Source organism: Balearica regulorum, chromosome 16 (assembly GCF_011004875.1).
Source record: "Balearica regulorum gibbericeps isolate bBalReg1 chromosome 16, bBalReg1.pri, whole genome shotgun sequence".
NCBI lineage: Eukaryota > Metazoa > Chordata > Aves > Gruiformes > Gruidae > Balearica > Balearica regulorum.
The window spans coordinates 9,309,524-9,337,263 of record NC_046199.1 but is presented as its reverse complement, the minus strand read 5'-3'; the positions used below and the strand labels follow the sequence as shown (position 1 = coordinate 9,337,263).

The 27,740-nt window shown below is 52.2% G+C and overlaps 1 protein-coding gene across 3 annotated transcripts; it reads left to right on the top strand.

The window, feature by feature from the left end:
• On the top strand, positions 1-27,181 carry HELZ2 (helicase with zinc finger 2). Of its 3 annotated transcripts, XR_012838062.1 has the most exons (21): positions 1-260; positions 5,933-7,074; positions 7,162-7,345; positions 7,754-7,861; positions 8,505-9,028; positions 9,391-10,023; positions 11,032-11,815; positions 12,258-12,333; positions 13,677-17,187; positions 18,039-18,124; positions 18,492-18,623; positions 18,857-19,024; positions 19,305-19,446; positions 19,910-20,026; positions 20,572-20,764; positions 21,555-21,689; positions 21,927-22,145; positions 22,456-22,612; positions 23,048-23,215; positions 23,734-24,014; positions 24,417-27,181. XR_012838062.1 is itself a non-coding variant. In XM_075769014.1 (20 exons), the coding sequence occupies exons 2-20, from the start codon at positions 6,074-6,076 to the stop codon at positions 23,853-23,855; spliced, it is 8,460 nt and encodes a 2,819-aa protein (XP_075625129.1). In that variant the 5' UTR covers positions 1-260; positions 5,933-6,073; the 3' UTR covers positions 23,856-27,181. The 3 variants fall into 3 exon arrangements, 2 of the variants coding, with proteins under 2 accessions (XP_075625129.1, XP_075625130.1); XM_075769014.1 differs by having other exon boundaries at positions 23,734-27,181; XM_075769015.1 differs by lacking the exon at positions 1-260 and adding an exon at positions 502-594 and having other exon boundaries at positions 23,734-27,181.
• Positions 27,182-27,740: the final 559 nt, after the last annotated feature.

The window sequence follows — 27,740 nt, the reverse complement described above, 5'->3', positions numbered from 1 at the left end:
CACTTCGTCAGGCAGGGAAAGGAATGGAAAATGAAAGTGATGCTGACGAACAGAAAGGAAACCGGCGCTTTGCCCCTCCCGGAAGCCTTTATCAAGCGGAGGCCGCGGGGCTCCTCGGCTGCCTGGGGGGCTGTCCGGGCTGGGGAGCGGTGCCGCCGCCGTGCCGCTTAATATTCGCTTTTACTGTTCCCCGGAGCCGGTACCGCCGCTCCCGGGTGCTGGACCGAAGCTGAGTGCCGGAGAGCCCCGACCCTCCGCGGGTGAGCAGCGGCGGGCGGCCCCGGGAGCATCCCCTCCGCGCTGGGGGGGGGCAGCGGGGGGGCTCGGCGGGGGCGGGGGGCAGGACCGAGTGCGAAACTCGTCCCCCGATGCGTGGGGGATGCGGCGGCGGGGGGGGGGGGACGGGACAGGACCGGGCTGGAAAACTGGTACCCCGGTGCTGGTGCCGGCTCTCCCCGGTGCCGGCGGGGCGGGGCGGCCGTGATGTAATTTCCGCGAAGTCCGGCCCCGGTTTGAATGCGGGGAGGCCCCAGAAACGAAACCGGCGGCGGAGGCAGCGGCGAGTCCCCGGGTCCCCCCCCGGCTGCGGCAGCGGTGAGAGCGGCGCGGGGGCTTGCGAGGGGAAGGAGGGGGGTGCTGCGGGGCGCCCTGGGGTGCTGCTGGGTGCGCTGGGGGCTGCAGGGCTCAACGTGCTCCCGGTAGCCCTGCAGCGTGTTTTGGGGTGCTGCACGGCGTGGGGTGCTTCGGGGCGGTGCAGGGTGCTCATCCCGCTCAGCCCCTGTCTGTTCCCGTCCCAGCTCGCAGCATCCCCGCCCGTGGTGGAGCGCTTTCGGGAGACGGGGGGGGGGATCGCCGTCGGGGTGCGGGTCTTGGGGTGCAAAGCCCCGGGCTGGAGGGCAGGGAGCACCCGGGCTGGCAGGGGTACGCGGTGCCACCTCCGGCAAGCGATCCCCAGCAGCTCTTCGTCCCTGCTGCCACTTCGGTGCTTCGGGGAGCTCTTACGGAACTTTTTATATTTTTATAGCTGGATGAAGCAAATGCGGTAGGTGGGGGCGCAGATGCCTCGGGGCTGTGCGCAAACCAGGGGGTTCATGTCTGCCCACCGACTTGGGCAGCGGCGTCACGGCTGTCACTTTACAACAGCCAGGCTGGCAGGATCGTGCCTGCTCTTTGGGCAGGATGTGAACTGCTTTGTTGAAAAAGGCTGGGGAGAGAAGGGGCCCCAGGAACTTCTGAGGTTGGTTTTGCCCAGGAGGGAAATGCCGAAGGGGCCGTGGCTTCAGCGCAGCCAGGAGGATAACGGCGGGCGATAGAGGGGGCAGCATCCGTGGTGCAGCTCCTCTTCCACTGGTGCCAAACCCTTCCATCCAGCCCAGCCGCACTATTCACTCGCAGCGTGCTGGGGGATGCTCTGCTGGTCTCGCACCGCAGCTCCAAGCACTTGCAGCTGAGAGAAGAAGCTCCCTGGGGGCCCAGGTCGTGTGCTTGGCTGGGACCAATAACTGGGGTGTGGGACCGTGGTCCCCCAAGGCGCGTGGTCCCCTGCGTGTGCCATTGGCTTCTCCCCATCCCCGCAGAGGGCTGTCCCAGCACTCTGACCCATGTCGCTTGCTCTGATCGAGGGGCACTTGGCTTGCCCCAACGCAGCGTGTTGCCTAATGTCCTGTCAATAATTAATTGAGGCAAGACCTGACAAAAGGCTACCTTCCTCCCGGTGGGCTGGGATGGCAGAGGGGTGCAAAGTGGCAAGACTCGGCCACAGAGGCGCAACAACGGTTTCTCTACCACGGCCATGCTTTGACTTGCTATTTCCAGGGAAATGTGATTAGCCCTGGCGTCAGCACAGCCCTGCGAGGCGCCTGCCAGGGAATGATGCTTGGACACAGCGTGGCCTGGCCCTGACCTGAAGCATCTTCCCGAGCACGGAGGAAATGCCATTAGCGAGGCGGTGGCATGGTTTGGTTTGGTTCGGTTTGGTTTGCAGGAAGGCTGGACCGGTGCTGGGCAGCGGGCGTGTGTGTCTGCGTTGGTGCTTGGGGAGGGTACATGCTATTGGGAGAGGCAGATACTCACCCCGATGGGGCTGTGAGCCTCCGTGAGTGGGTGTGGAGCTGGGTATACAGTAAACCAGCCTCTGTCTGCCAGAGTGACTTGTTTCACCTGTCAGTGGGGTGCAAGTGGCTTTATACACCAGGCTGGGCTTTTCAGGACCAGTATAAAAAAAGGTTGTTTTTCTTAAAACACACAAAATTCAGCTTGCAAATCGCAGTCTGTGGCTTGCTGGTAAATATTCCTTTCGATCAGCTCCCACCTTCCTCAGGGCACTTGGATTTTGCCCTGTTGACATCAGAGTTTTATTATCGGTAGGACTGCTATCTTATGGTGCACCTCCCTAAGCTTCCCCATGCCCTGCCTCTCTCTTCTGCCCGGGCTTGGATTTCAAAAGTTTCCGTAACTTTTTTCTTTTTCCTTTCTATTCTGGTATAAGATGGTTGCAGAGAAAAAAAGATTTTAATTTCGTTTCAGTGCTGGTGCTGCACAGAGACTTTTAAAGAGGTTTGCACTTCCCCTTCCTCTTCCCTCCCACCTCCAGACCCAGGCCATGTTCTGGCAGCTTGCTCAAAATCAAACACTTTCTTAAAGAAATAAACAATAAGGGAATTGACCCTTTAAAGGTGGAATATTCCCTCTTAGCTTTTTCAAATTGAGATGCCCTGCCTTTGGGATGAATACCAGCAATAGCCCGGCTGTCCTGTACAGTCTTTATGGGTAGTTCTTAAAGCGTTTGACTGAGCAGGTCGGTGGTGTTGCTGCTGCAGGACCATGTCTCTTCTGGGCTTTGCGGCTCTGGATATGCTGGGACCGGGATGCTCCATGGAGCTGAGTGCCAGCTATCAGATTTCATTCTCTCGTGTGTACTGCTGAGGTATTTTGGAGTTTTCACCAGTGACAGCATTGCACAGGCATTGCACAAATCCTGAATGTGAGTGCCTTTCCCAGGAGGGTTTGTCCTAAGCAGGAGACTTCCAGAGGAAGGAAGGTGAAACTGCCATCAGACGGAAACTCAAGTATTCCCAAAGCCACAGATGTTAGCCCCGAATTAAGCCCCGTTTCCGCCGGGAGCATGCTGCTCACCCCCACTAGCTTCAAAGGAGCTGGAAGGCTCCTGGAGGCCGAGGGTGACCCCGGGTCCCTCTCCGGGCATTGCTGCTGGCTGCGCTTTGGCAGCAGCCTGGCCCTGCTTGCTCCTGCATCTCCCCCTGCCTTCCCTCCTGCCCTGCCCACTGCCAGCTCTCGCCTTGCCGGACCCTGTGAGGAGTTACCGTGGCAAGCTGAGCCTGCGGCAGCCGGGCATTCATGCCTCTGCCCTGGGGTCCGGCTTAGCTCCAGCCAATTCCTGACATCCAGGGTAAAGCCGGGTGGGAATGCTCCCTCTTAGCAGCATGCTTTGGGCAAGGACAGTCTCCCCACGCTGTGGCAGGAGGGATATTCGCCCCCCCTGAAAGGTGCAGGATTTCCCCTCCTGCAGCCCAGCGCAGGGTCCTGCAGAGCCGTGCTCAGGGCAGACCGTGCCTCCCCAAATCGCTGCCTTGGTTCCCGGTGGACGGGGGTTTTGTGGGTGGTGTTGACCTTGTGGGGGTTTGGTGGGAGCAGCCCCCGGGTGCAGGGTCTGCAGCCCCGTGCCAGTGCTGCATTGCCTTTGTTATCTCGCTGGGGATCAGCAGAGCATCCCTTGGTGCCCTTGGGCGGGTGACACAGCACCCCACTCCCCCTCCTGCCTTTTTATTGTTTATAGGTGCTCTCCTATATTTTTATTGCTTCCCAAGTTAATTCATTTCAGTGTGAAACAATTTCTCTGTATCAGTTGGCTGTAGGGTAGCACCAAAACTTCTGCTGTGGCTCCGACCTTTTTTTTGTGTTAGAACCAGAGCAAAGAAAGAGCTCTTGAACCCAGTGCAGTGGCTGGGCTGTAGAAACTGTTTTGTTCTGAGGATCGTGACCTTGTTACGGTCAGAGGATGGCGATACCCTGACTCTGCCAGCCCCGCTCCAGGTCGGGGATGCTCTTCCTTTGCACTTGTGCTGTGTTCACATCCAGCAGCTCTCCTGGGGTTTTGGGCATGGGTACCTGCAGGACACAGCGCGCAGGTGATGCTGCCTGAGCAGGACTGCGGTGGTCCCTGCAGATGCTGTAGGTTTGGACAATTTATAGATAAGAGGCCAGGCAGAGCCATGGCAGGACCACACTGCGCAAGCAGCTATAATTCATGCCTTAAGTAAGGGCTGCTAGCCTGCATGGGAGGGCTGCAAGTAAAGGTTTGGAAACTTAAGTGCAGAGATGAGTCAGGGTGATTTAGCTGTAGGTGCGGAGAGCCGATGGCACGACACAGTGACCCGAATTGTGGTGGAGGAAGAGCCGGTGCTGCTGTGGGACTCCACCGCGGAGTCTCGCAGCTTACCGAAACAGAAAGTATCGGTTCTGCCCAGCGTCAGGCTCGCTGCCAGACCTTGAGAGATAAACAGGGCTGGTGTTTATCCTCTGAGCGTGTGTCCAACCTGATGCACAGGCAGAGAAGTAGGATGAGGTGATTTCATCCTAGCTCGGCAGCGGGTGGGTGCGGTGGCACTGGGGTGGGATGCGAGGAGCTTGCTAATGGTGAGCTGGGAGAGTGGGTGATGCTCTGGCTGCTTTCCCCCCTGCAGTCCCGGCTCGTTCTTTGCTGCCAGAGCTTCTGCTGGAGCAGCAGCTTCAGCACACCCCTGCCCACCTCCCCCAGCACCAAGCACCCCATTTATCCCAGAGTTGGGGAAAAGAGTCTTAAATAAAAACAAAAAGTATTTCTGCAGAAGCAGGGCAAAGTTTGCCCCTTTGCTGTATTGTCTGCTGGACTGCAGCTGTAAATACCGCTCTTCCTCTGTATCGCTAGAGCCGGTTCTTCGTGGCTGTGGGTCAGGAGCCCGAGGCGGATGCTCGACACAAGGCTGGTAGCTTTGCCTGGCAGAGCACCCTGCCCGTGGATCCGCCCCGGCATGGTCCCTTCACCCTGCCTGGCCCAGCCACCAAACCCTGCAGCATCATTCCCAGGGACACTCCTGACCTCTGGTAACCCAGGAAACTGCTGGCACATGCCGGAGCTGGTGGCCGGAGAGGGCAGGGAGCCGTGAGTCACCTTCCTCACGGCCGGGGCTGGAGCTCTCCCAGCCGGATGTTTACCGAGCTGTCGGCTGGAGGAGATGCTGGCAGGTCTCTGTTCCAGCACGCCTGTCTCTCGGCCTCGGGTGCTGCATCTGAGGAGCAGAGGGCGGTTGCTTTGTTAATTAATTCCAATTAATCTGTCAAGCTGTGGGCAGAGATGGGCTGGGAGGTTGGAGATGGGTTTCTCCTGCTTGGCATGGGGCAGTGGTGGGGCTGCCCGGCCAGACCCATGGAAGAGAGCAGGAAAAGAAAGAGAAAGTTGGCAGAAGCGAACCAAGGTGGGGGAGGCACCGGCAGCGGGAAGAGGAAGTCGAATTGTCCGGCCACAGGCTGGGAGGTTGGTGGCTGCTGTGGGGACTGTGCCGGGCCCTCCAGGGCAGCCTCCGCTGCAGCCAGCTCTCCCGCGTTGGGTGATAAATGCCGACGGTCTGCAGGCTGTGGCACACCCGGGACCGAGCTGAGTCCTGCCAGGAGCCCTCATGGCTTGGCAGCCTGGTCCCTGCAGGACACGGTCTCCTGGGACTTGGGCTGGCGGGTGAATGGAGCTGGGCGAGCATGTGGGGACAGACCCCAGGGGCTTGGATGCCGAGTGTGTCTGGTGGGTTTGGGTGCTGGGTGAGGTTCCTGGCTGCTTGCTGGTGAGCGGGGCCAGGCTGTGCCAGTGCCTCGGCGTGCACCCAGCTAGGGACCGGCTGATGTTTCCTGCTAAGTCGCTTGTTCCTTGTTTCTTTGTCAGGCTTTGTGAGCTCGCACCAATGGCTGGCAGGTACATAGTGAGCTAGGACACAGCCGCCCCATGGCACGTCCTCGCCCCGGTGTCATCACCTTGTAGGAACTTCCGGCCATTAATTTCGCTCCACTCAAGTTGCCGCTGAGGATGCAGATGGCCAACGGCCTAGTGGTGCCACTGGGCAGCCTCCAGCAGCAGCTGGAGCTGCGCCTGGTCTGCTCCAAGTGCAGCGTGAAGGAGAACGAGATCACCTACCAGCTGCGAGAGGTGGAGCACAAGTGCATGTACGAGATCCTCCTGGCCCGCTGCCGCAGCCGCTGGAGCACAGCTTGGAGGAAGGTGTCCAGGCGGCCGGGCTTCCCCAACCCAGTCCGCTACGCCGTCTGCAGGTACTACGTGGTGGGGCTGGGCTGCACCAAGCACAAGAGCCAATGCACCTTTGCCTGGAGCCCAGAGGAGGCCATGATCTGGAACTTCGAGAGGGAGCAGAAGCTGGAGCGGCGCTGGCTGAAGGCAGCAGTGCTGCAGGCACAGCTGGGGACTCGCCCCACCGCCGCCCCCCACCCCACGGCCAGTGCCGCCAGTGAGATCATTAGCGAATTTGGGGGGCAGTTCCAGGCGATCTGCAAGCGTTGCTTCTTCAGCTGCCCCCCGCGCATCTCGGCGGGCAGCCAGGGGCGGCTCTGCGATTTCCACCGGACCTGGGACCCCCTCCTGGTGCACGTGGTGTCAGACAGCCGGAGGAAGCAGCAGTACACCGCCATCCGGCCCTGCCCCGAGTTCATGCCGACCCTCAGCTACTGCAGGTTCGTCTCCAGGGGCCAGCCCTGCAAGCACAGCCCACAGCGCTGCCAGTACGCACACAGCGACGTGGAGATGGCCGTCTGGGAGGCCGAGAGGGAGCACGGCTTGAGTCGCTCCGACCTACTGCCAGCCTCGGGGACCTGCAGCACCAACAATGAGCCGGCGGTGCCTGCGCTGGTGCATTTCTACTGCCAGGTCTGCCTGGTGACCTTCAGCTCACAGGAGAGCTTCGAGAGCCACTGCTCCTCCATCGAGCACTTGCAGATGCTATCGGCAGACACTTCAGTCCAGTGGGTCCACCGCGCGCCACCGTTCGGGCTGACCAAGTTCTCGTTGTGCAGCAGGTAAGACATCCATCCAGTGTGGTGGGGAAGAGGGCTGCCGGCTCCCCACGAACCCCTGTGCCACCTGGGATGCCTCTCTCCCAACAGAGCGGAGGTGTGCGAAATGGGGAACAGCTGCACCAAGGCTCATTCCGCCGAGGAGCTGCAGGAATGGATCCAGAGGGTGAAGGTTGCCGTGAAGAAAAAGAAGCAAGCCCTGAAGGAAGGGCTTTTGTCCTACCAGGACCGGCTCATTGCCGAGTATCGGACGTGCTCCAACGAAGTGTTGATTGTGAGTCGTGGGCAGCGGGGTGGGAACGCATTGGTCCCCTGTAGCTTGATGCATCACGAGAAGCCTCTTGTGTAAGAGCTTAGGAATGGAGCTCACGGCTCACCTTTCTAATGATGACGCAGAAAGCGATGTTGCATCCCCATTCCCTCACCCCTTTTGAGATGGCAGCTCAAGCGCCTGCTCGGGGCACCCAGCTGTGCTGCTCTGCTGTGGGTCCTTTCGTTTCCCAAGGCTGCTGCATGGAGATGCTGAGCAGCAGTGGGTGAGGACCGAGTGTGAGGATTTACTGATTGTCCCCCCTCGGGAGGATGTAGCATAAAGGCAAAGGATGAAGATGGCCCCAAGGAGGGCTCTGCAGTGTGTCCCTAGGATGTTGCCTTCAATCCTGCTCTTGTGCCTCCCCTACAGATGGCTGAGCATGTCGATGGTGTCAGAGTTGTGTGTGACCAACCCCTGCACGTACAGTCGGAGGACAGGAGGATGAAGTACCAGTGGAAGTTCAAGGTCCACTCCCAGGTAAGCCCAGCCCTGTGCAGCAGGAGGCTGTGAGCCACTGGCAGTGCCTGCTGCTGTGCACAGTCCCCGTCCTTTGGGGTTTTTTGATTGTTATTTCTGCAAGAGGCAGAAGGATAGAGATTTTGGTATGTCCAAATGAGGATGTGTGTTGGGTATACGGGAGCAGCTCAGGCTCGGGTGGTGCCTGAGCTGGGGCTGTGCATGAGGGGTGCAGCCACTGTGTCTCCTGTCTCGTCTCGTGTGGTGGGGCTGGGGTGGATCTGGCTGCTCTCAGCACCTCCCATGTATCATCACAAATAACAAGATTCAGCTGCTTTCCTGCCCAGGATTTCATGGGTGTTGAGGGCAAAAGGCTGGGTCTAACTGTCCTCTCCAACATAGGAGGTTTCATGTTTACAGCAGACTGGCTCAATTGCTATAAAACTGAAACCTGAGGTTCTTTAAGACTTTAAAAGAATTGCTGTGGGGTTTCACGAGGAATAAGCTCCTTTAAGGAGAATTTAAAGTGTGCTGTAGATCCAGCATGGCATTCAGTTCCTGCAGCAGCTCTTGGTAGGAAATGCTGCTGGGAGGACCTCATCAGCTGCTGGGCTCTTCCCCTGGGCTGCCCTCACTGTATCCCCATCTTCTCCTCAACCGGCAGATGCCCCTGCAGCACGTGGCGCTACTGAAGCGGGAACCTGGAGTCAACTTCTACCTCTCAGGGAATGGGCTTTCCCGGGGCCTCCACTACATTCGGGGGGAGCACGTGGCCACCCTGTCCTCCTCCCCACCCACCGCGCTGGTGGAGGTGTGCATGGAGTGCTGCACGCTGGGCATCTTCGAGCAGTGGGTGGTGTTTGACTTCGGCAGACGTCCCGTCCTTATACAAAAGATCAAGGTGAAGGTGGGCCAGCGGGAGACCCCCCAGCAAGTCCCCAGCAACAGGGAGAGCAGCCGCCCCGTCAACTTCGTGCGATGGGATAGAGGTAACCGGATCATTGTTCCCAGCCTGCCAAGGACCAGTGAAGATGTGGATCTGCTGGCTAAATACAAACCACCTGCTCTTGCACTGGACTACCAACGTGAGGGTGGTGCCGCTGTTCCCATGACCCGTCTCAACTATCGTGAGAGGATGCACAACTTCCTCTTCCGCGAAGAAGAAGCTGAACAGGCTCTGATTGCCAAGTAAGTGCCAGGCATGGATGATCCAAAGGCTTTTCTCCTTGCTGTGGACCACGGGTCCATTGCTAACCCTTGGGGTCATGCTGCTACTGAAGTCTCTGTCCCTTCTGGGCTGGGTCCTGAGACGCCTTCCCAGAAAAATGGAAACCTGCCAAGAAAGATGGCTGGCTGGGTAGTGATAGGAGAGGAAGGGCTGGGTCTTGTCCTGAGGCCGTAGATTAGCTAGAAGCACGGTTTTTGTCTCTGTGCTCAGGGGGCTGGCAGACCATCTCTGGGTGTAGGTGGCATTTCCCCCTCTGCAGTGGGGAGGGCGGTTGCTGATGGGCCAGTTCTCTGCTGTTCATTCGGGTGTTTCCTCCTTTCAGACTCAACCTGCGGGTCCGCATCACACTGACCCCCATGCTGCAAAGCTTCTCCATGGGGATGAAGTTTGCCCTCTCTGGTGAGCTGTTTGCTGAAGTGCCTACCCCTTATAACCTCTCAACGGACACAGATGAGGGGTATCTGCTGAGTAGGTCTGTGCCTACTGCTTTCCTGGCACTTGACCCACCTGTAGACAATCAGGTTTATGAGGTTAGTGTGGAGCATAAAGCCACCACGGAGAAGACCATCTGGCTACAGATACCAAAGAGATGCTGCTCAGAGCTGAACTTCAAGCCAAACACCTCCCACAAGGTGGAGATCCAGTTCCAAATCGACCAGCTGCTGTTCCGGCAGTGGCACCAGGCTGTGGACCGTCTGTTGGATGAGAAGCTGGTCCTACCAGATGTTGCCAGTTGCTCTGTCCCCTACTCTCTTGGGTCACCGCAGAAAGGGAATAACAAGCAGAAACTAGCCATCTCCTTCATCACGGGCCAGGCAACCACCAGCCGGCAGGTCCCACCTCTTCTCATCTACGGGCCATTCGGCACAGGGAAGACGTTCACCTTGGCCATGGCCACCCTGGAGATCCTCAGGCAGCCCAACACACGGGTGCTGATCTGCACTCACACGAACAGGTTAGCAGGGGGTGAGGGAAGAGGCAACCAGAGTTGTTGGCCAGGTCCAAGCAAGCTGGTCTGTTGCTTGCCTGGTGGGATGAGAGGGAGCATGAGATGGAGCTGAGCTGCCCTTTTCTCAGTATGCATTTCAGTGGCATGTTTAAATAAATTCATTTTTATTTAATATGTCTTCAACTGCTCTAGCACTTCCTGCAAGGAAGAAGCCTGGCATAGGTGGAAGTTTTTGTGGAAGAGGCAGCATATTCCTGCCCCATTATAAAATGGGAATGGGGTTGGAGAAACAGTTCTTTTTTGGTCTTTACTATGTACTGGAAGAAGTAGAAAGCCGTTGCTTGGCCTTGCTGGGATAATATTGTGCTCTGTGCACATGCCTTTTATTTTTATTTTTTTTCCGGGGAGTTTGGGGAAGAGAAAAATGCAGATCTGGTCTGACTGCCATTGAATCTGCCTTCAGAGAAACCAGGACAAGATTGTTAAAATTAGAGCAGTTACGCTGAAAAGAGTGTCCACATCCAATCCTGCAGGCTGTTACTGCCTTAGTTTTTAATGTATAATAGATGGGTGACTGCTAATCTTAGCCTGTTTCAGGCTGGCTGCTTGCACTGAAGCTTTTTCTGTGCAGATCTTGTATCACCCACCCAGGCTGGGGATGGTTAGCTGTCAGAGGAGAGGTCTGTGTGACTTGGCCCTGGAGCAGCAGGGACACAGATTTTGTTGGGCACATTGCATTTTTCCTTATCAGCATCAAGAGATGCCCTAGTCTCAAGTATCAACTCCTATTTTAAACCATGTTCTCAAAATAGGCTTGGAATTGGTGGCTGCGTAAACACTGGCTTCTTTGCACATATGTGAATATCTCCTGTGACGAGTGCGTTGTCAGCCAAAGCTGGGGGAGATTTTGGGTGCGTGTTGGTGAATGATCAGATAGCGCATTGGGATGATGGGCACAGCATTGGGAACGGCACTTACAATTCCTTGGTAATTTCCCCTTTTTTTCCCCTCTAGTGCTGCTGACATCTACATCCGGGAGTATTTCCATAACTACGTGACCAACGGGCATCCGTGGGCTGTTCCCTTGAGGATTATATCCACTGACCGTCCCATCAACCTGACAGACCCCATCACTCAGATGTACTGCTGCCTCTCGCCAGACCAGCGCTCCTTCCGGCACCCCACACAGGCGGAGATCGACAGGCACCACATCATTATTACCACCTCCATGTTATCCAAGAACTTGAAGGTTCCTCCAGGCTACTTCACCCACATCATGATTGACGAGGCTGCTCAGATGCTGGAGTGCGAAGCTTTGGTTCCACTCTCCTATGCCACTTTTGAGACCCGGATTGTCCTCGCTGGGGACCACATGCAGATAACCCCAAAGCTGTTCTGTGTTGGGGATGGACAATCTGCTGATCACACCCTGTTAAACCGACTCTTTCAGTTTTACCAGAAAGAGAGGCACGAAGTGGCCGTGAAGAGCAGAATCATTTTCAATGAGAATTATCGTTCCACTGCGGGCATAATTGAGTTTGTCTCCAAGCAGTTTTACGTTGGCAAAGGCAATGCTATCCAAGCCAGTGGGAACATCCCACCCCATCCCGAAATCTACCCACTCATGTTCTGCCATGTGTCTGGCGTGGCTGAAAGGGATATGTCCATGATTTCTTGGCACAACACCTCCGAGATAATAGAAGTGATTGAGAAAGTGAAGGAGATCTATCAGAGGTGGCCAGATGAGTGGGGCGTCCGAGATCTGAAGAGGATCTGTGTGGTCTCCCATGGGATGCAGGTATGTAGGAGAACCACGTGTTCCCCACCTGAAGGGAGTATGCGTGCACTGCTGACTGCTCTCTAAACGCTCCCTAATAAATGCTGAGCTCTATTTATCATAAACCCGTCTTTTGTGCCAGCAAAAATAGGGAATCTGGGGTCTTGCGTGCCACCGGTGTTTTTCTGAGGCACTCTCCATTTGGGCAGTATGTCACGGGTAGCTGGAGCAGAGATGCCTCATGGTGGGATGGTTTAGTTGAAGAAGTTTTCAGCATCCTCTAGGCAGGTTAACTGTAGCACAGACTGAGAGCACTGGCTGGAGTCAGCCCAGGATGCGTGATTGCTGTCGAGTAACTTCCTTGGGGGACCTGCAGTTGAGAAGGGTAAGGGACCTTGGTGTTGGGTGCGGGGTGTTTCTGAGCTGAAACTGTATTCAGTTGTGCCTTTTTCTTTCTTACCAGGTTTCTGCAACAAGACAAGAGCTGAGAAAGAAGCAGCTACAAGATGTGGTGGTAGAAAACTATGAAAACTTGCCAGGTTTGTGTCTTGTGCAATAGTTAGTTATGCCTGGCTGCATTTTGAGGTCTTCTGTGTGCTAGGGAGAACTTTTGCAGTCATGTTGGTGGACAGGAGAGTCTATCGCAGCTACAGCCACTGTGTAATGAGCAGGGGGAAGAGGTGCTGGGTTGTTAGCAGAGGTCTTTCTGGCATCTTAGTGTTGTCATCCTTGCTAAAATGCAAAATGCCCAGCTGATCTCATGGCAAAATACCTCTCTGGGAGGGTGCATGGGGTGCTGTTAGCAGAGCTCCCCTGCCCTTCCCCGTAGCTCTGCCACTGCTGCAGCCAGTGGCCACAGCCCAAGCAGCACTGATTAGGAGGGAGTGCCTGGAAATCCTTTGGCTGATTTCCATCCCCTTCTGGTTGGTAATTCTTTGATTTTTGTCCTTTCCTTAGTGAATAAGATTTCACACTGAATTAAATCTGCACCCAACTGTCAACTCATTTCAAATATATGGACATTGCTTTGTAGGAGGGTGAAAACCCTGTAAGTGCAATCCCAGGGATTTGAGCATGTGTGAATCATGTGAAGCCCAAGTACCAGCGGGGGGAGGCTAGTAATAGAAGGGAATTGAAACCAGGATGGCCTGTGGGTACCAGCCACAGCAAAAATCGCAGAACAGCTCACTAAAGGAGGAGTCTGCTGCTCTGGATGACGAGAGAGGGATAGGGCTGGTTTTGTCCTGAAGGCCTTAGTTTATGACTCATCCATGTTTTTATTATTTTATTTTTTTTTTATTGTGCAGCTGGGATTCCTCATGGTGAGGATAACTGATCCCTGGGGTGTGTTTCTGATCTCCACACCCTTTCTTTGCAGTCTTTTCCCAGCTCTGAAATCACCAGGGTGCCTCTTGCTGTTTGTAATTTGTCATGCAATCAGCAGAGCTGTCCTTGAGGAGAGAGGGGTTCTTGTGAACGGTCACTGCTCTTGTTCCTGCAAGACCCTCGTTTCCCCGAGGAATTTGGGATTCACAGAAAACTCTACCCATGTGGAGTGGCTGGTGGGGGCTGCTGGTGGCACTGAGCACGCGGGGCTGCTCCATGGGCGCTCATGGCTGCACTGGTCCAGTGGCCTGCCTCCCTGGTGCGTGTGTGGTGGTGGCCTTGTGGTGTCCATCCTGGTTCATGCCTGGAGGCCCTCACGATCCCCAAAAGCTGCTCTATTCACATCAGATGACTCCCATGACTCAGCCAAGTGAGGTTACATCAGCCCATGGCCATGTAACACAGTGTAGATGGGCAGAGTGCCAGGCGGCAGCCAGCCAGGGTCTTCCCTGTTGGGTTCCCATGAGTGACTTCTCCCTTGTCCCCTCCGGTGCAGGGCGGGAGTTCCGGGTCATCATCATCAGCACGGTCCACACCAGCATGAGCCTGCGCGTCTCGGCCTCCCACCACCTTGAGTTCTTCAACGAAGCCAGAGTGCTCAACACCATCATGACCCGGGCTCAGTCGCTGGTTATTGCAGTGGGGGATGCTGTGGCCTTGTGCTCCCATGGCCAGTGCAGCAAGGTATGGAAGCGCTTCATCCAGCAGTGCATCGAGAATGAGAGTGTCTTCCCGGAGGACCTGACAATGGCCCAGATCAAACAAGCTGCATGTGACAAGGAGAGCTGGAGCAGGAGGAGCCCAGAGGAGGACGAGGAGGACAGTGACACGGATTCCTGGAGCTCTGAGACTGAGAGCATAAATCCTGATGATCCCATCCTGCAGGAGCTCTTAGATGAGAGCAAGAACGTGCTGGTGACAGTGTCCGAAGAAGGGCTGCTGAATGTGAAGTCTGAGGCTTCAAACGTGTGGGAAGGCAGGCAGGAATATGTCAGCTTCTCTTCTCAGATGATGCAGGAGTATCTGCACATGCACCCCAAAATGTACAAGAGGTGCGAGCTGATCAAAGAAGGGTTTGACAGAGCTTCTGCCTTCACCCTCAACGACTCCCCTGCAATGACCATCCAGATCAAAGGCAGAGTTCACTGTGGGACAGCCTTCACGGGGGACGAGGTGCTCGTGGAAATCCTGCAGAGCGGCATGGCTGACAGCGGCAGCCACCGCCCTCAGGGGAAGGTGGTGGGCATCTTAAAGCGTGCGGAGAGAGAACGGACTTTCATCTGCATGATGGATGAATTTGATCCCCGGGTGATGATACCCATCGATCCCACTGTCACCAAAATATTCGTCCCAGGGCTGAAAGAGAAACCCAATGTCATTCCCATCCGCAGACTTGTCAATGGGAAGTACAGGGTGGTCAGCTGCGAGAAGATCAGCCAGGAGACGAGGAGATCCCAGTTCTTCTGTGTTCAGGTTATCTCCTGGCGGGAAGGGTTTTACTACCCTTTGGGGATAATAACGGAGATTCTGCGTGCGGCGTTGACTTTGGAAGAAGGCTTAAAGATCCTTGACTTGGAGTATGGTTTGGAGAAGAAATACCCAGCTGCTGTCACCAAGGAGTCAGCCAAATACACTTCAAGCAGCAAACTGAACCTCACCAAGGAAAATCTGAAGGACTGTCGGAGTTATCTGACCTTCACTGTTGACCCCCAAGGTGCCAGGGATTTGGACGATGCTGTCAGCGTTAGGGATCTTGGGCGTCACTATGAGATTGGGATCCACATTGCAGATGTGGCTGGTGTCATTCCCAAAGGCAGTGCCTTGGACCTGGAAGCAAAGAAACGGGGTGTTACCTACTATGCTCCCAACCAGGAGCCACTGTGCATGTTCCCACCCCACATTAGCCAAGATGTCTGTAGCCTTCTGCCACAGAAAGATCGTCGGGTGATCTCCTTGTTTGTCACCATAGAAAAGGAGACTGATGAGATGTTAAATGGAGTCTTCACCATCTCTATGATCCGCTCGGACAGGCAGCTGTCCTATGAAGAGGCAGAGCTCTGCATTAAGGACCACTACAAGGGAGCAGCAGGGGCCCTTCGTTTCAATACCCTGGAGGACTGCATAGCTGTGGCTTATCACTTCTCCAGGATCCATCGGAAGTTTCGGCTGCAGGAGGACTGTTTCTATGACCGGCTGGATGAGGAAAGCTCCCCGGGTAACAGGGGGTCCCATCAGATGATAGAGGAGTTAATGATCATGTTCAACAGTTTTGTGGCAGAGTTCCTTACCAACCAGGAGGACACCAGAAATGTCACTCCTCTCCGGTGTCAGTGTGAGCCAAGCCCTCAACAGTTATCACTCATGAAGAACAAGTACAACCACCTCCTTCCTTTGTCCATCCATCTCTCGCACCACCTGGGAGAGGTGCCTCCTAGCGAAGACTCTAAAAACGTGGAGTTCAGCCTCCTGGCCCCCATCTGGGAGCACCTGCAGTCAGCTGCTAATGTCCGTGACTTCCACAAGATGCTAGACCTTGTTGTTACTGATGACATCCACCCGAAGTTGGCCCCCGTGGCCCTGGAGTTCAGGAGACTGCTCAGCCGCTCCTATTTCAGTCGTTCCAACTCCACTGTCCAGTCGAAAGCGGGCCATTACTCCCTGCACGTTGACTCATATACCTGGGCTTCCTCTCCTATCCGCCGGTACGTGGATGTCGTTGTCCAGAGGCACCTTCATTCTGTGCTCCGCAAGAAGCCCGTTGTCTATTCTTCAGACGACATTGAATTTCTTTGTCATGACTTCAACAGGAAGAATTCCCAGGCAACGATGTATGAGAAGAGAGCCCGCTGCCTGCAGATGGCCACCCAGCTGAAGGGCCAAGTCCTGCAGAAGATTGCCTTTGTAGTGGATGTCGAGGGGATGAACAAGTATTTTAAAGCCTTGTTTCCACTGAACAATGAGAGTCTTCCAGACCCCCAGATAATTAACTACAGGTCTCTTCAGCTGATAGAGCAGCCCATATTCATCCAGCAGCGGAGCAGCATCAGGCTGACGTGGAAGAGGAGGGTGTACTCTGTGGAGACAATAAAGGAGCACATTTTGCAGGAAGGACCTCTCCGTGACCGCAGTGTCACCTTCTTTGGCACCCAGACTTGGCAAAATGTGCTCACAGCCATCAGGAGTGAGAAGTTTGAGACCGCGGCCTCCCTCCTTCAGAATAGCAAGGAGGTGTACCAGCGGCACATGGGCTGGGTAAGGAAGAGCCAGTGCTCGCACTACATGGAGCTCTCCCTGGAGCTGAGCGCTGGCGACGCGCTGCAGTTCCAGCTCACCACGGACGTCTGCCGGGGCTTCCTGGTGCCCTTCGTGCAGTTGTGGTGCGTGACGCCGGGTTTCGACGTCTGCCTGCAGCACGTGGAAAAGCCTATTGATTGTTTCTCTGCCTACGCCACCCTGCCGTCCAAAGACAAGTACAAGCACGCAGTGGAGTATAACAAGGTATGGATGCCGATGAGCGCTATGGAGTCTGCTTCATGTGCGGTGGCCGAAAACGACTCAATTGTCCTCCATGATGTTAAAATAACCTGGGCAGAGCAAAGGACAAGCAAAGGACAGCTGCAGGGGAGTTTCCGCCTAGACAGAAAGGTTTTGGAGGAGTGCTCCATTGAAGTGGACTTCAACTACTGTTACTTGTGCATTCGCTTAGGTGGGCTGAAGCTTGGGAGCCTTCAGAGCGATGAGGAATGCCTTAGCCACGGCCTCCAGAATCTGACTTTTTTTAACAAGGGCAGGTCAGAAAGTAAACTTGTGGTTGATCCAGATACCTACACCTGGGTGGCTCACGGGGTCACTGAAGAGTTCAGCGATGACGAGAAGTCAGACAGGACTAGCAAGCAGATTTTGAACTTTTACATCCACTATATGTCTATGGAGAACATCCCTGTGGAAATCTCACAGCCCTCTGCCAGGTTCACAGTGGAGCTCATACCAAAGATGCTGCCAGACGTGTAAGTGTGCTTAGCAGTTGTGCTCTGGTTAACCTGTCCGTGCAGAGTGATGGCTTCCCATGGGACTCCTTTGCTGCACCCAAACGGGCTTTGCTCACCGGTGCAGCTGATCCCCTGAAGAATCTGTCTTTACCCAGCTCCGACTGGCCATGCTGTTGGGCTGTTGATGTTTGGTGGGGGTGGCAGCATTTCTCAGATCTGTTCTCCAGATGGACTCTTGTTCTTTGGGTTGACCTTGAGAATGGGGAGATAGGGGAAGGTGTCATGCTGAAATTTCCCTGGGCATCTGTTTCTTATGTTACTAGATTGCTGCAATATGTGTCATAAAAGGCAGTGTGAAGCACTGGATCAGGGTTTGCTTAGCAGAACTGCTCCCTGATTTCCCAATCATTCCCCTTTTGTTGTTGCTGTGAAGCAAGATCTGCTCTTATTAAAGCAGAGCTGATGTCTGGTTTGCCCTTCTTTGTACACAGCATGGACTGCTATGCAGCCACGACTGCTGTAGCTTTTTCAGGGCAGAATGTGCTTCCTTTTGTATTGTGAATTTTAGGAAAAGATTGGAAGCTAATCCAATAAAATGGGGTGGGCCATAACAAAATGGGAGTTGGGACAGAAGTTGTGCTCCTCGCTCTCAACATCTTTGCAGGCTCAGCTCTTCAAACAGTTGAGAAATAGTCCTAAATGTAAAAGAGCAGAATAAGAGTTGTTTTGGTTTAAGTTCTTTATGGAAGGATTTAATGCAACATCAAAGCAGAGACAAAGAATAAACAAGACAATTGTACAAAGCTGTATCGCAATTTTCACTATTTATGCTACATTCCATTCATTCTTATCTTTTCCTGTCTTGTCAGACGGAAAGAAAAGGCAATTTGGAAGCTGAAGTATGCCTCTGAGCTTGCTAAAAGCATCGCCCTTGGTCATGAACCTCCTAAAAAAGGTAAGTGCAAATATTCACCTTTCTTACCTTGTGGTGTCCTGGCAGCTTCTGTGGGTCCTTGCCATAGGGGTCACACTCCCAGATCAGGAGGTTCCTGTGCCAAGGGGAGGAGAGGAGCTGCTAGCCTGGCAGAGTGAAGGTAATATGGGATGCCCTGCTGGAGAGTGGCACAGGTGATGTTTTGATCCCCAGGACTCATGGAGAAAACTCATGGGCAGAACATCTCGGCATGGGACAAGGATTACTTTTAGGAGGTCTTGTAAATGGGCCACAATTGCTTGGTACCTGCCGCATCCTCCTGTTGAATTGCTTGTGTGCTGTCTTCAGTAACCTTTAAACTTGTTTTCTTGGCTCTTTGCCGTAACAGTGACATCATCCAAAATCCTGCAGCAAAAATCCTTTGACCTCCCTGGCAGCCACAGGAAGCTCAACCAGAGTCAGAACCAGGCTATTCTAAATGCTCTGAGAAAACCCTTCACACTCATCCAAGGCCCACCAGGTAAGGCTGGAGGGACAGCACGAGTACGTGCCTACTTCGTTATGAAAGGCAGGTTAGAGCTAAGCTGTTGCTTGGTGAAACAGGAGAGGGTAGTGTGGGTTGGCATCACCCACAGCTGTTCAAGGCAGTCCCCCCTGTTCTTGATTTTATTTCATGGCTGGTCATCCGGATGCTGATCTAGAGCATGGCTGTCATGGTTAAAGTGTTCTCAGCAACCTCCTTGTTTTTCTTAGGCACAGGAAAAACTGTTGTTGGAACTCACATTGTCTACTGGTTCCATAAGCTGAATGGGGAGAGTGTTGAGAAGGAGCAAACACCATCCTCTGAAGAAGAAACGCCCAAGAGGAGAAAGTGCATCTTGTACTGTGGCCCATCCAACAAGTCTGTTGATGTTGTTGCTGGTAACTATCAGTTTTAAGTCCCTAAAGTGGCTCGTACTGGTGGGAGGGAGAACACGTGGCATGAGCAGGAGGCTGGGAGACAGGAGGGCCAGAAAGCAGGACTGGTCCTTACAGAAGACCCCTCACTGCAGGGTGAGGACCGGTAAAGGTGGGATTGATGAGCAAGGGGTGGGGAGAAGAGGCGAGTGCATGGCAAACACTGGGCACCTCACAGGCCATGAGCTTTCTCAGCATCACTGGTGCCTGGTGCTGTCTGAGTAGACCTGTTCTCCATCCCCAGAGATGCTGCTGAAGATGAAGAACCTGAAACCACTGAGAGTTTACGGGGAGGCCATTGAAACGATGGAATACCCATACCCAGGGAGCCACCGGCACCTCTACCGCAAAGCCTTGCGGGATGCAAAACCAAAGCATGAGCTCAGGTAGGACCACATGGCCCTGCAGGCTCTGAGAGCGCTGGGAAGCGATGTTTTCTGCACTGATAAAGCTGAACAAGCCAGACCAATGCAGGTTCCACTCCGCTGCTGTGGAGCAGCACTATTAACCTGCTTTGTAATTAAGTTTTTCAAGTGAAGGTGTGTAGTCTAATGTAGCAGCTAGTCAGGAAACTCAGGTTGTTGAAAAGATCCTGGATGTTTTCATCTCTCTTCTGAACAGCTCTAAAAGTCTCTGACTTCATTCCTGCTTGCAACCACTAAAGAAAAGCGGTTGTATTATGTGTCCTCAAGGGTGAACTGTTAGGTCTATAAAGATGGAACAGTCTGGCTGTGGCTTCTTTAGCTAATGGGGTTTCTCCACATAGACAGGTGTGGTCTGCTTCACTGTAGAAGAGATCACTTGGGTCTGTGTTGGGGATAAATATTTATATATTGACTCTTTATTCAGCGAAATAATCCTGCATCATCGCATCCGGCGGCCACCCAGCCCTTTCTGGCAAGAGATCTGTAACTTTGACACTCGGATGAAGAAAGGAGAGCAGATAACAGAAGAAGAAGTAAGGAGGTGAGTAGAAAGAGTTGGTGGTGAGAGACAGCTGACTTTGGCTGTGTGCCCCCTCTGAAGCACTGCCCGAAGGAGCGCAGTGCAGCAATCTCCTCCCCCTGTGAGAAGAGGTTTTGGGCTATACTTGCTAGATCTCATCTGACACAAACTGGTATGAAAGTCCTGGCTCTTGCAAGCCAAGGGACTAGGTGAAAGCATCAAGACAGATTAATAAACTGTGTGTTTGGAATGATGATAAAAAGTGGTTAGCTCAGGGTTAGTGGTACAGTGCAGAGCCTCAGCATCGCTTCTGCTCAGGTGCTGTTGTCTGTCTGGACCAAAAGTCACGTTATGTGTGGTGACATTTACATCCTCCACCCTGAGCCCCTGCCCGGTTGAATTCAGGACATTTCCTACAGTGACCGTCCAAAGCCCTTTTGTGGGAATACTGGCTCATCCTGAGGAGGGAGATGGAGCCATAATCATTTGGGAAAGTATAGCCTCTGCCTGGGTCCTGCATGAATTTCCCTTGTGCATAACCTGGTGCCTTCTGCATCAACCACTAGGTACAAAAATGTCTTGTCAGAGGCTCGTGCATATGAACTGGCAGCCCACGATGTCATCCTGTGCACGTGCTCCGCTGCATCTGCCAACTCCCTGGAGCAGCTCAATGTCAAGCAGATAATCATTGATGAGTGTGCCATGTCCACTGAGCCTGAGACCCTCATCCCCTTGGTCAGCCACCGCCGTGCTGAGAAGGTAAGTCCCTTCCAAAGACGTGTTTCTAGGATGGCCGCTCAGGGCTCTTGAACCTCTGTGTGTCTTCCACTCCTTACTGGGCTGTTCTTCCAAGTTTAACCACGTTTTAAGGTTGTTCTTGGTAGCATCTATGATGCTGTATCAGTGTTTCAGCCTTCAGGGAGTTGTTTCCTTTGAGATATAACTCTACTAACTATAATTAAAATCTTGAGGCACAGAGAGGTACATCCGGTACATAAGTATTCTCACTAGATGCATGAGCTGCGCATTACCCGTTCATATCACATAAAGCAGAGTCAGCAGACCTGCTGTAGGCCTGAAAGCTGTGGTGGAGAACTATTGCATCTGCTCGCCTCCCTGCTGTATCAGGTCAGCTCTCTGTCTTCAGACAGTTACAACCACACTGTCTGCTCTAAACTCGCTCTTGGCTTTCTGCAAGAAAAGAGTGGTTGTGTGACTGTATTTTTGGTGCTGCTTCTACAGGGTGGGTATCACTGTCACCAAAAAATGTGCTGACCTAGGTACAAAGTATTAACATGACAAGAAGCATAGAGTAGATTTCAGTAGACTTACTGTATGATGTCTTTCTCCTGTCAGATGGGAACAAGGCTCCATGTTATCTGGGTCAGGGTCTTTATATAGTGCCCAACATGGTCTTTGATTGAGGTTGCTGTAGCTGTAACATAAATAAATAACAACAAATGTCTGTGTACAAGTAGCCTTTCAAAGAGCTGATTGCTTTCACCAGTGGCACCAGTCTCATAGCTGAGGTGTCCACTCTTCGTTCCAGGTTGTTTTGCTTGGGGATCATAAACAGCTGCGGCCTGTGGTCAACAATGACTTCTGCAAGAGTCTTGGCATGGAGACGTCTCTCTTTGAGCGCTACCGGAATCAGGCGTGGATGCTGGATACACAGTACCGCATGGTGAGGCCTTCCTCAAGTGGATTGTCTTTTCTCCATCACAGAAAATGCTGCTGTCAGGGCTTGCCTCAAGCCACTGGGAAACAGATATTCTCCATTAGCGCTTTCTCTTCCTAGAGTAATGAATAATGCTTTCGCCAGGTGCCAGCTATAGCACAATGGCATTGCAGGTGAAGATGCTGCAGGTTGAGAAATTCCTTGGGTTTTGTTCATCTCAGTTTCTTCCCTTCTCTCTGCCAGCACAAAGGCATTTGTGAGTTCCCATCGCAGGAGTTTTATGAAATGCGACTGAAAACGTGCCCCCAACTTCTTCGTAAACCCAGTGTCTTCCACCACAAAGATAATGGCTGCTGCCCTATCATCTTTGGGCACGTGGAGGGGAAGGAGCAGACCCTCATGATTTCTACTGAGGAAGGAAATGAGAACTCCAAAGCTAACCTAGAAGAAGTGGAGCAGGCGGTGAGCAGGGTCCTGGGGAATTGCTGGAGATGCAAAAGGGAGGGTGTCATGCAGGGCGACTCTGGGGATCATGGAGGGACAACGAGTAGCAATGTAGGATAAAGATCAGTGGGATGCAGTATCTGCCTGGTGTCTTCTCGCGTCTGGAGCATGCCACGATGCCCCTGGCCAGAGGCAGCTGTAGGGAAGCGTGACCCAGAGCAGGGAGAGTGGCACAGCCAGGCACCATCGCTTCCCTGGGGACAGGGTGCTGGAGGGCCGGTTTGCTCTGGACACCGCTCCCAGGTGAGCAGGACCCTGGTCTCCCCAGGTGAGGATAGCGAAGCAGCTGACACTAGATGGCACCATCCGGCCAGAGAGCATCGCCATCCTGAGCCCCTACAATGCCCAGGTGTCTGAGATCAGCAAGAGCCTCATGAAAGAGGGCATCCGCGGAGTGACCGTCTGCACCATCATGAAGAGTCAAGGTGAGGCTGGCAGGAGAGGGGACGGTTGGTTCTGTTGTCTCCTCACTTCCCAAAGACTGAAGCAACTTCTCACAGAGACAGTCGTGGAGCAAATCCTACACCAGAGTTGTTTCAGCCATGGAGGACGCATCCCTGGGCCAGATTCCTGGGTGATTTGTCATTGTAATAAATCCTTTGGAAACATCTGGAGTGCCCAGGCAGGGTGAGGCTGATGGAGATAGGAAGGTGGAGGATGTCTGAAGGGGGTGCTAAAGAACTGCCATAACACGTGCTCTTTGGAGAGCAACAACCAGGGGTCCAATGGGCTCCAAAGCTGGAGAAACCCAAACTGTAGCTGCAGTTTTGTGGGTCTTGCTGTAGAGAAATGAGTGTCTTGTGGGGTGGAGGGGAGGCCAGATGCTTCCTTCTAAAAAAAGTTTCGATTCTGCTTTCTAGGAAGTGAATGGAGATACGTGATCCTGTCGGCTGTACGCTCCTGCCCCCGATCAGAGATTGATAAGAAGCCCACGAAGAGCTGGCAGAAGAAGTACCTGGGGTTTGTTACCGACCCAAACCAGGTCAACGTCGGCATCACGCGAGCTCGGGAAGGACTCTGCATTTTAGGTGGGTCTCCTGGGAGCGTGCACAGGCCTGCAGGGTAACAGGATGCTTGGATAAAGGGTTGGAGATCCAAACTAGTACAACTGATAGCTTTGCTTTATTCTTCTGCCCTTTAGGCTGTCTGTGGTTTGGAAACTGGGCTATCTGGGCAATCTGTGCAAAGCAGAGATTGTGCGTGGCTCGTGTACAGCATGTCTAATTAGTTTTTCTCACTCTCTGATTCAGACCATGTTGTTTCCATCACTTGCGTGCTAGAGCTCTCTCCTAACAGAATTTTACTGCTTATTTTCCTCCTAATCACGCAGCGTTAGGCTGTGATGTGTAGGGAAGCCGCATGCAGATATGACAGCACTGAGAAGGGAGCTGGGATTTCAGAGCTCTGGCTGAAGGAAATGTCCCTGCAAGTTGTCCAGCACCTTTAGGCTAGAGATGTTAGACAAAGTTTCTGTGACCAGTCTGTGATGGTATCATCCAAGCCTCTTCTGGCCACTAACCCGTTGTCCCCATCCCTGTGCCAATAGGGAACCGATACCTCCTGGAGTGCAACCCTTTGTGGAGGAGACTGCTTCAGCATTACAGACAGCACAACTGCTGTACTGCAGCCCAGGGGATATTTGTCAGGAAGATCTCAGCCTTCCGCTGATGAGGATGGGTTGTACGTCGATGAGCTCGTCCCTTTCTACCTGAACTGCGTTACGTGTGCCTTGGGAAGGACGCGATCTTTCCGTTATTTAAGGACCTATGGAGCCAAATGCAGTGGGGGAGCCAGGATCTTCCCCTGCACAGTGACAGCTCGGCTTCGGTGCGTGCTTTGGCATCTTGGTGGGTTTTTTTTTTAATCATTCCAACCTTGGACAGGAACTTTCAGCTCTAGCAAACCAAAAAGCATTGGAAATGAAGGGATGGCTGTGTGACTTTCTTGATGATGAAGATACTATTTTTTTAACTGTAAGATGCTCAGCAGAGCCCCCATCCTATCTGCCAGTGCAGCTGCGCTTTGGGGACCAAATACTCAGTCCATTCATGGAGGGTAGAATGATTGCACGCAACGGAGCCGCACGGCAAGCTGCGATTTGCCATAAAGGACCAAAGCTTCTGAGTACTACCACTCATTTTAAAACCAAGGCCAGGGGATTTTTACAGCTTCTCGTTTCTCAAAGCAGAAAACCAATTTTGTTTTGGTTTTTGTTGTTTTCTTTTTTAGTGAAGGAAGAAAGCAAAGAAAGAACCACGTACCACTCTTTGTCTAGCCAAAACGCTGTTCTCTGAGCATGTAAATACCACAGAGCCAAGGCCAAGTTGCTTTTGTAAATAGGTTTACTTACTCTTTGTACAATCTTTGTACAAAGGTGGTTGTCCTCACCGGTATAGAGTTAATGAAAACCGAGGACCACTTCTACCAGGAAATGTTGGAATTTGTAAGCGTATTTCAAACTGTTCTGAGTCTTATTTGAAATCTCCTTTAAGAACCCCCCTTTCCTACCCCATATTTTTTTAAAGCTGCTTCTAATTTATTAACTTTTAACTCTGTGAATTTGTTTCACAGTCTTATGGCCTGAGTTTTTAAGAGCAGTGATGGAAACTTGATAAATGTACCACAGCATATATGTGTATAATGTATTTTTTTTAATTTTAAGTAGCCAAACTGCTGTGAACTGGAAGCTGTGATTCACTAGAGAAGGCTGCTTTTGCCCAATTAACGTATGGCTGATGCAGATGTATAGCGGTGAAGCGGTGCTCTCTGCTGAATCACAGAGCTGCTTTTTGAAGCGTGATACTTTTGAGGGAGGGGTGTCTTTTATCTCATTTCAATTCTGAATGTATGAAGTGCCTGCCTCAGCTCTCCCCAAGACCACACGCTTGGCTGTCTCTAGATGTTCACATGGGATGGAGCCAAGATGCAATCACAGTGGTTTTGCACCAAGTATATACTGTGCTGGGACACAAGTCCTCCTTGGCATAAGTGAGTGAGAGGTCCCTGTGACTTCACAGCACTATGGCAGGGATGAATTTTGTCCCATGTTTGCGACTGAAAAATGCAGCATGGCTTTCCCAGTGTGGAGGAATGTGCAATAAGAAAGCATCGTGTCTGGAAAAGTCCTTATTTACCGCTGTGTTTCTTCTCATGACTCTGTCTTAGACTTGACTCAAGAACCTATGGAGAAATCTTGTTATCTTCCTTATTTTAAACTACCTTCCTGCACTTCTGCATTTGGTGGGTTTGATCTGTACGCTAGAGACCACCCAGGCTTGTTCTTGTCTTCCCGAAGCATAATAACGGTCATACGGCTGGCGATTCCATGAGGGACAAAAGCCCGTAGGAAGTACCTCCTGCTGGTTCTAAAGATGCTTGATAAAAGCTGGTAAGATGTACGTTGTTCCTCTTTGAAGTCATCCCAGCTGGGATCTTTAAAGATTCTGCACCAGCCTGATTTGCCAAATATTATTGCAATTTTAAAATAAGCTTGTATGGGAATCATTTTGGGGACTACTGAAATGCAATTATGTATCTCCAAGATGATGTGGAGCATTGCAAAAGATGCTGGAATCGTTGGGATAAGTACTTTAGCATGGTGCCAGTAGCATTCTAACAAAGTCACCTTGGTCCCTTTAGAACCAGTGGGTCTCATTTTCATGATCTCGTGTAAGTGAAGAGTCTCTCCCCTGTTGTTTTTTTGCTGATTATTTCATTACATGTAACACAAATGAGGAGACTCATCCCAAGTGGAGTTGCTTAGTCCAATGCTCTTGTGCAGGGTTTGGCCATGTGGTTGGATAGACCAAGAGAGAGACCTCACAAAGCATCTCTGCTCTCGGGGGGTGGGGGGGGAATGTTTACTGCTACTCCTTGGAGGGTAAAGCTTAGACTGAAATGCTTTGCTTGGTCACTTCTGTGTTGCAAGACAATATAAGTTCTATTTTTTTTAAATTTTTTTCCTCTGAAGATGCATTTTGTAACTGGTGTTTAGAAAACGCTGCCCTAGACCTCCCAAACAGCAGTGGCAGCCAGGCTGGGCTCTTGGGCTGTTTAAGGCTGTGAGCAGGCACCTGTAGAGTTGGTCATGCAGCTGCAATAGTCAGGGATAGCAGAAAGTGCAATTAATCAAACTTTTTATAGACTGTTAGTGACAGCTGGTTATCGTGTTCTTGTCCTTATGCTCATGGATAGAGAGAATCATAGAAATTAATAGAGGGGAAAAAAAAGTTCAAAGTAGTCCGGTTTCATTTGCACACAGAGCTTTGAATTTACTTTTGGAAGAATTTTATGTTCAAGCACATATTCGTAAAATACAAAAAACCAAAACCACCAAACCTTTGGTAATTCCAGTAGGAAACCACTGGCAGCATGGTGCACAGGGTACCTGTCCGATCACGGGCTCCACGCTTTCCACAGCTCACAGACAAAAGAACATTGTTGCAGGACACAAATGTCAGTTCATCCAACAAGATAACTTAATTTCCTCGGCCCTAGCTACAGCTTGAGCCCAAGTTGAACAACGGGAACCTGCGCACGCAGCAAGCGGTGTGCCAGCGTCAGCCTGTGACGGTCCGTGCGGTCGCAGTCATCGCGTCCTGCTTGGGCTGGCAGTGAAGTGACAGACGTCCAGAAGTAGGAAACCTCTCCTTGGCTCCAGCCAGCAAAGGAAAAGCCCACTGGACTGTTTTTGAGGATTTGGACAGATCTATGTAGGACGATCAATTTACTGCAATAAATTGTTGGGTTTTTTAAAATAGAAATGAAATGTTAAGTGTCATGAAGTGTAAATTAAGGAACTTTAAATGTGGCAGGTTTTTATCTTTTGTATGTCTGTGACTTGGAGCAAACCTCAAATGACGTTTTGGATACAAATATTTTTACCTGCTTCTACCGTTTATAAGAATGAACCTCAACATTCCTTTTTTTGATATTTAAGCCATAATTGTACAAATTATTTGAATTTAAATAATAAATTTTATTACTAAAAGGTCTGTTTATGTGATGTTTTGACTGGAATCTGTGTGAGGACAGCTGTAGTTGGTCTGAACCAAATGATAAAAAAGAAAATGAGGATTAACTGCAGTATGTGGCAGAAAAGATTGTTTTCTACGTATTTCTCATGCAGATGTATTGCCCTTCCCTGTTTGTTGCGGGAGTTTGGGCGGGTGGTTGGAGGTTTTTTGTTGTTTTAGGGTTTTTTAATCAGGGTGATCTTTCATGCATTGTAAGAGGGATAAGCATGAAATCATGCTTAGGTAGGTGTAACACACAGGATGTAGAGGGTGAGAGAAACCAGAGATGGAGATAAGGTGGGGCGAGTGATCTGAAGAGCTTAGGATTCAGTTCAGGTGTTTTGGCGGAAGGACGGGGGGGCGGGGAGGTTGGATAACTTGTGGTAAAAAAACCCCAAACCAACATAATTACAAGAAGGTGGCACTGGGCATCTTTGGGTGGATGGAAAGCACTGGATGATGGAGATGCTTCTATCTCCTGTGCTTTGCACCTGAGGTGTCCTGCAAGACTGCCTGCTTCTAGCTGCTCCTCCCTGTG

What these genes read in the sequence shown, in the direction of transcription:
- HELZ2 (XM_075769014.1), top strand. Translation starts at nt 6,074, where the DNA reads ATGCAGATGGCCAACGGCCTAGTGGTGCCACTGGGCAGCCTCCAGCAG. An exon ending in ACTCATCCAAGGCCCACCAG is followed by an intron (nt 18,624 to 18,856) that starts GTAAGGCTGGAG and finishes TGTTTTTCTTAG; the next exon opens with GCACAGGAAAAACTGTTGTT. An exon ending in TAGAAGAAGTGGAGCAGGCG is followed by an intron (nt 22,146 to 22,455) that starts GTGAGCAGGGTC and finishes TGGTCTCCCCAG; the next exon opens with GTGAGGATAGCGAAGCAGCT.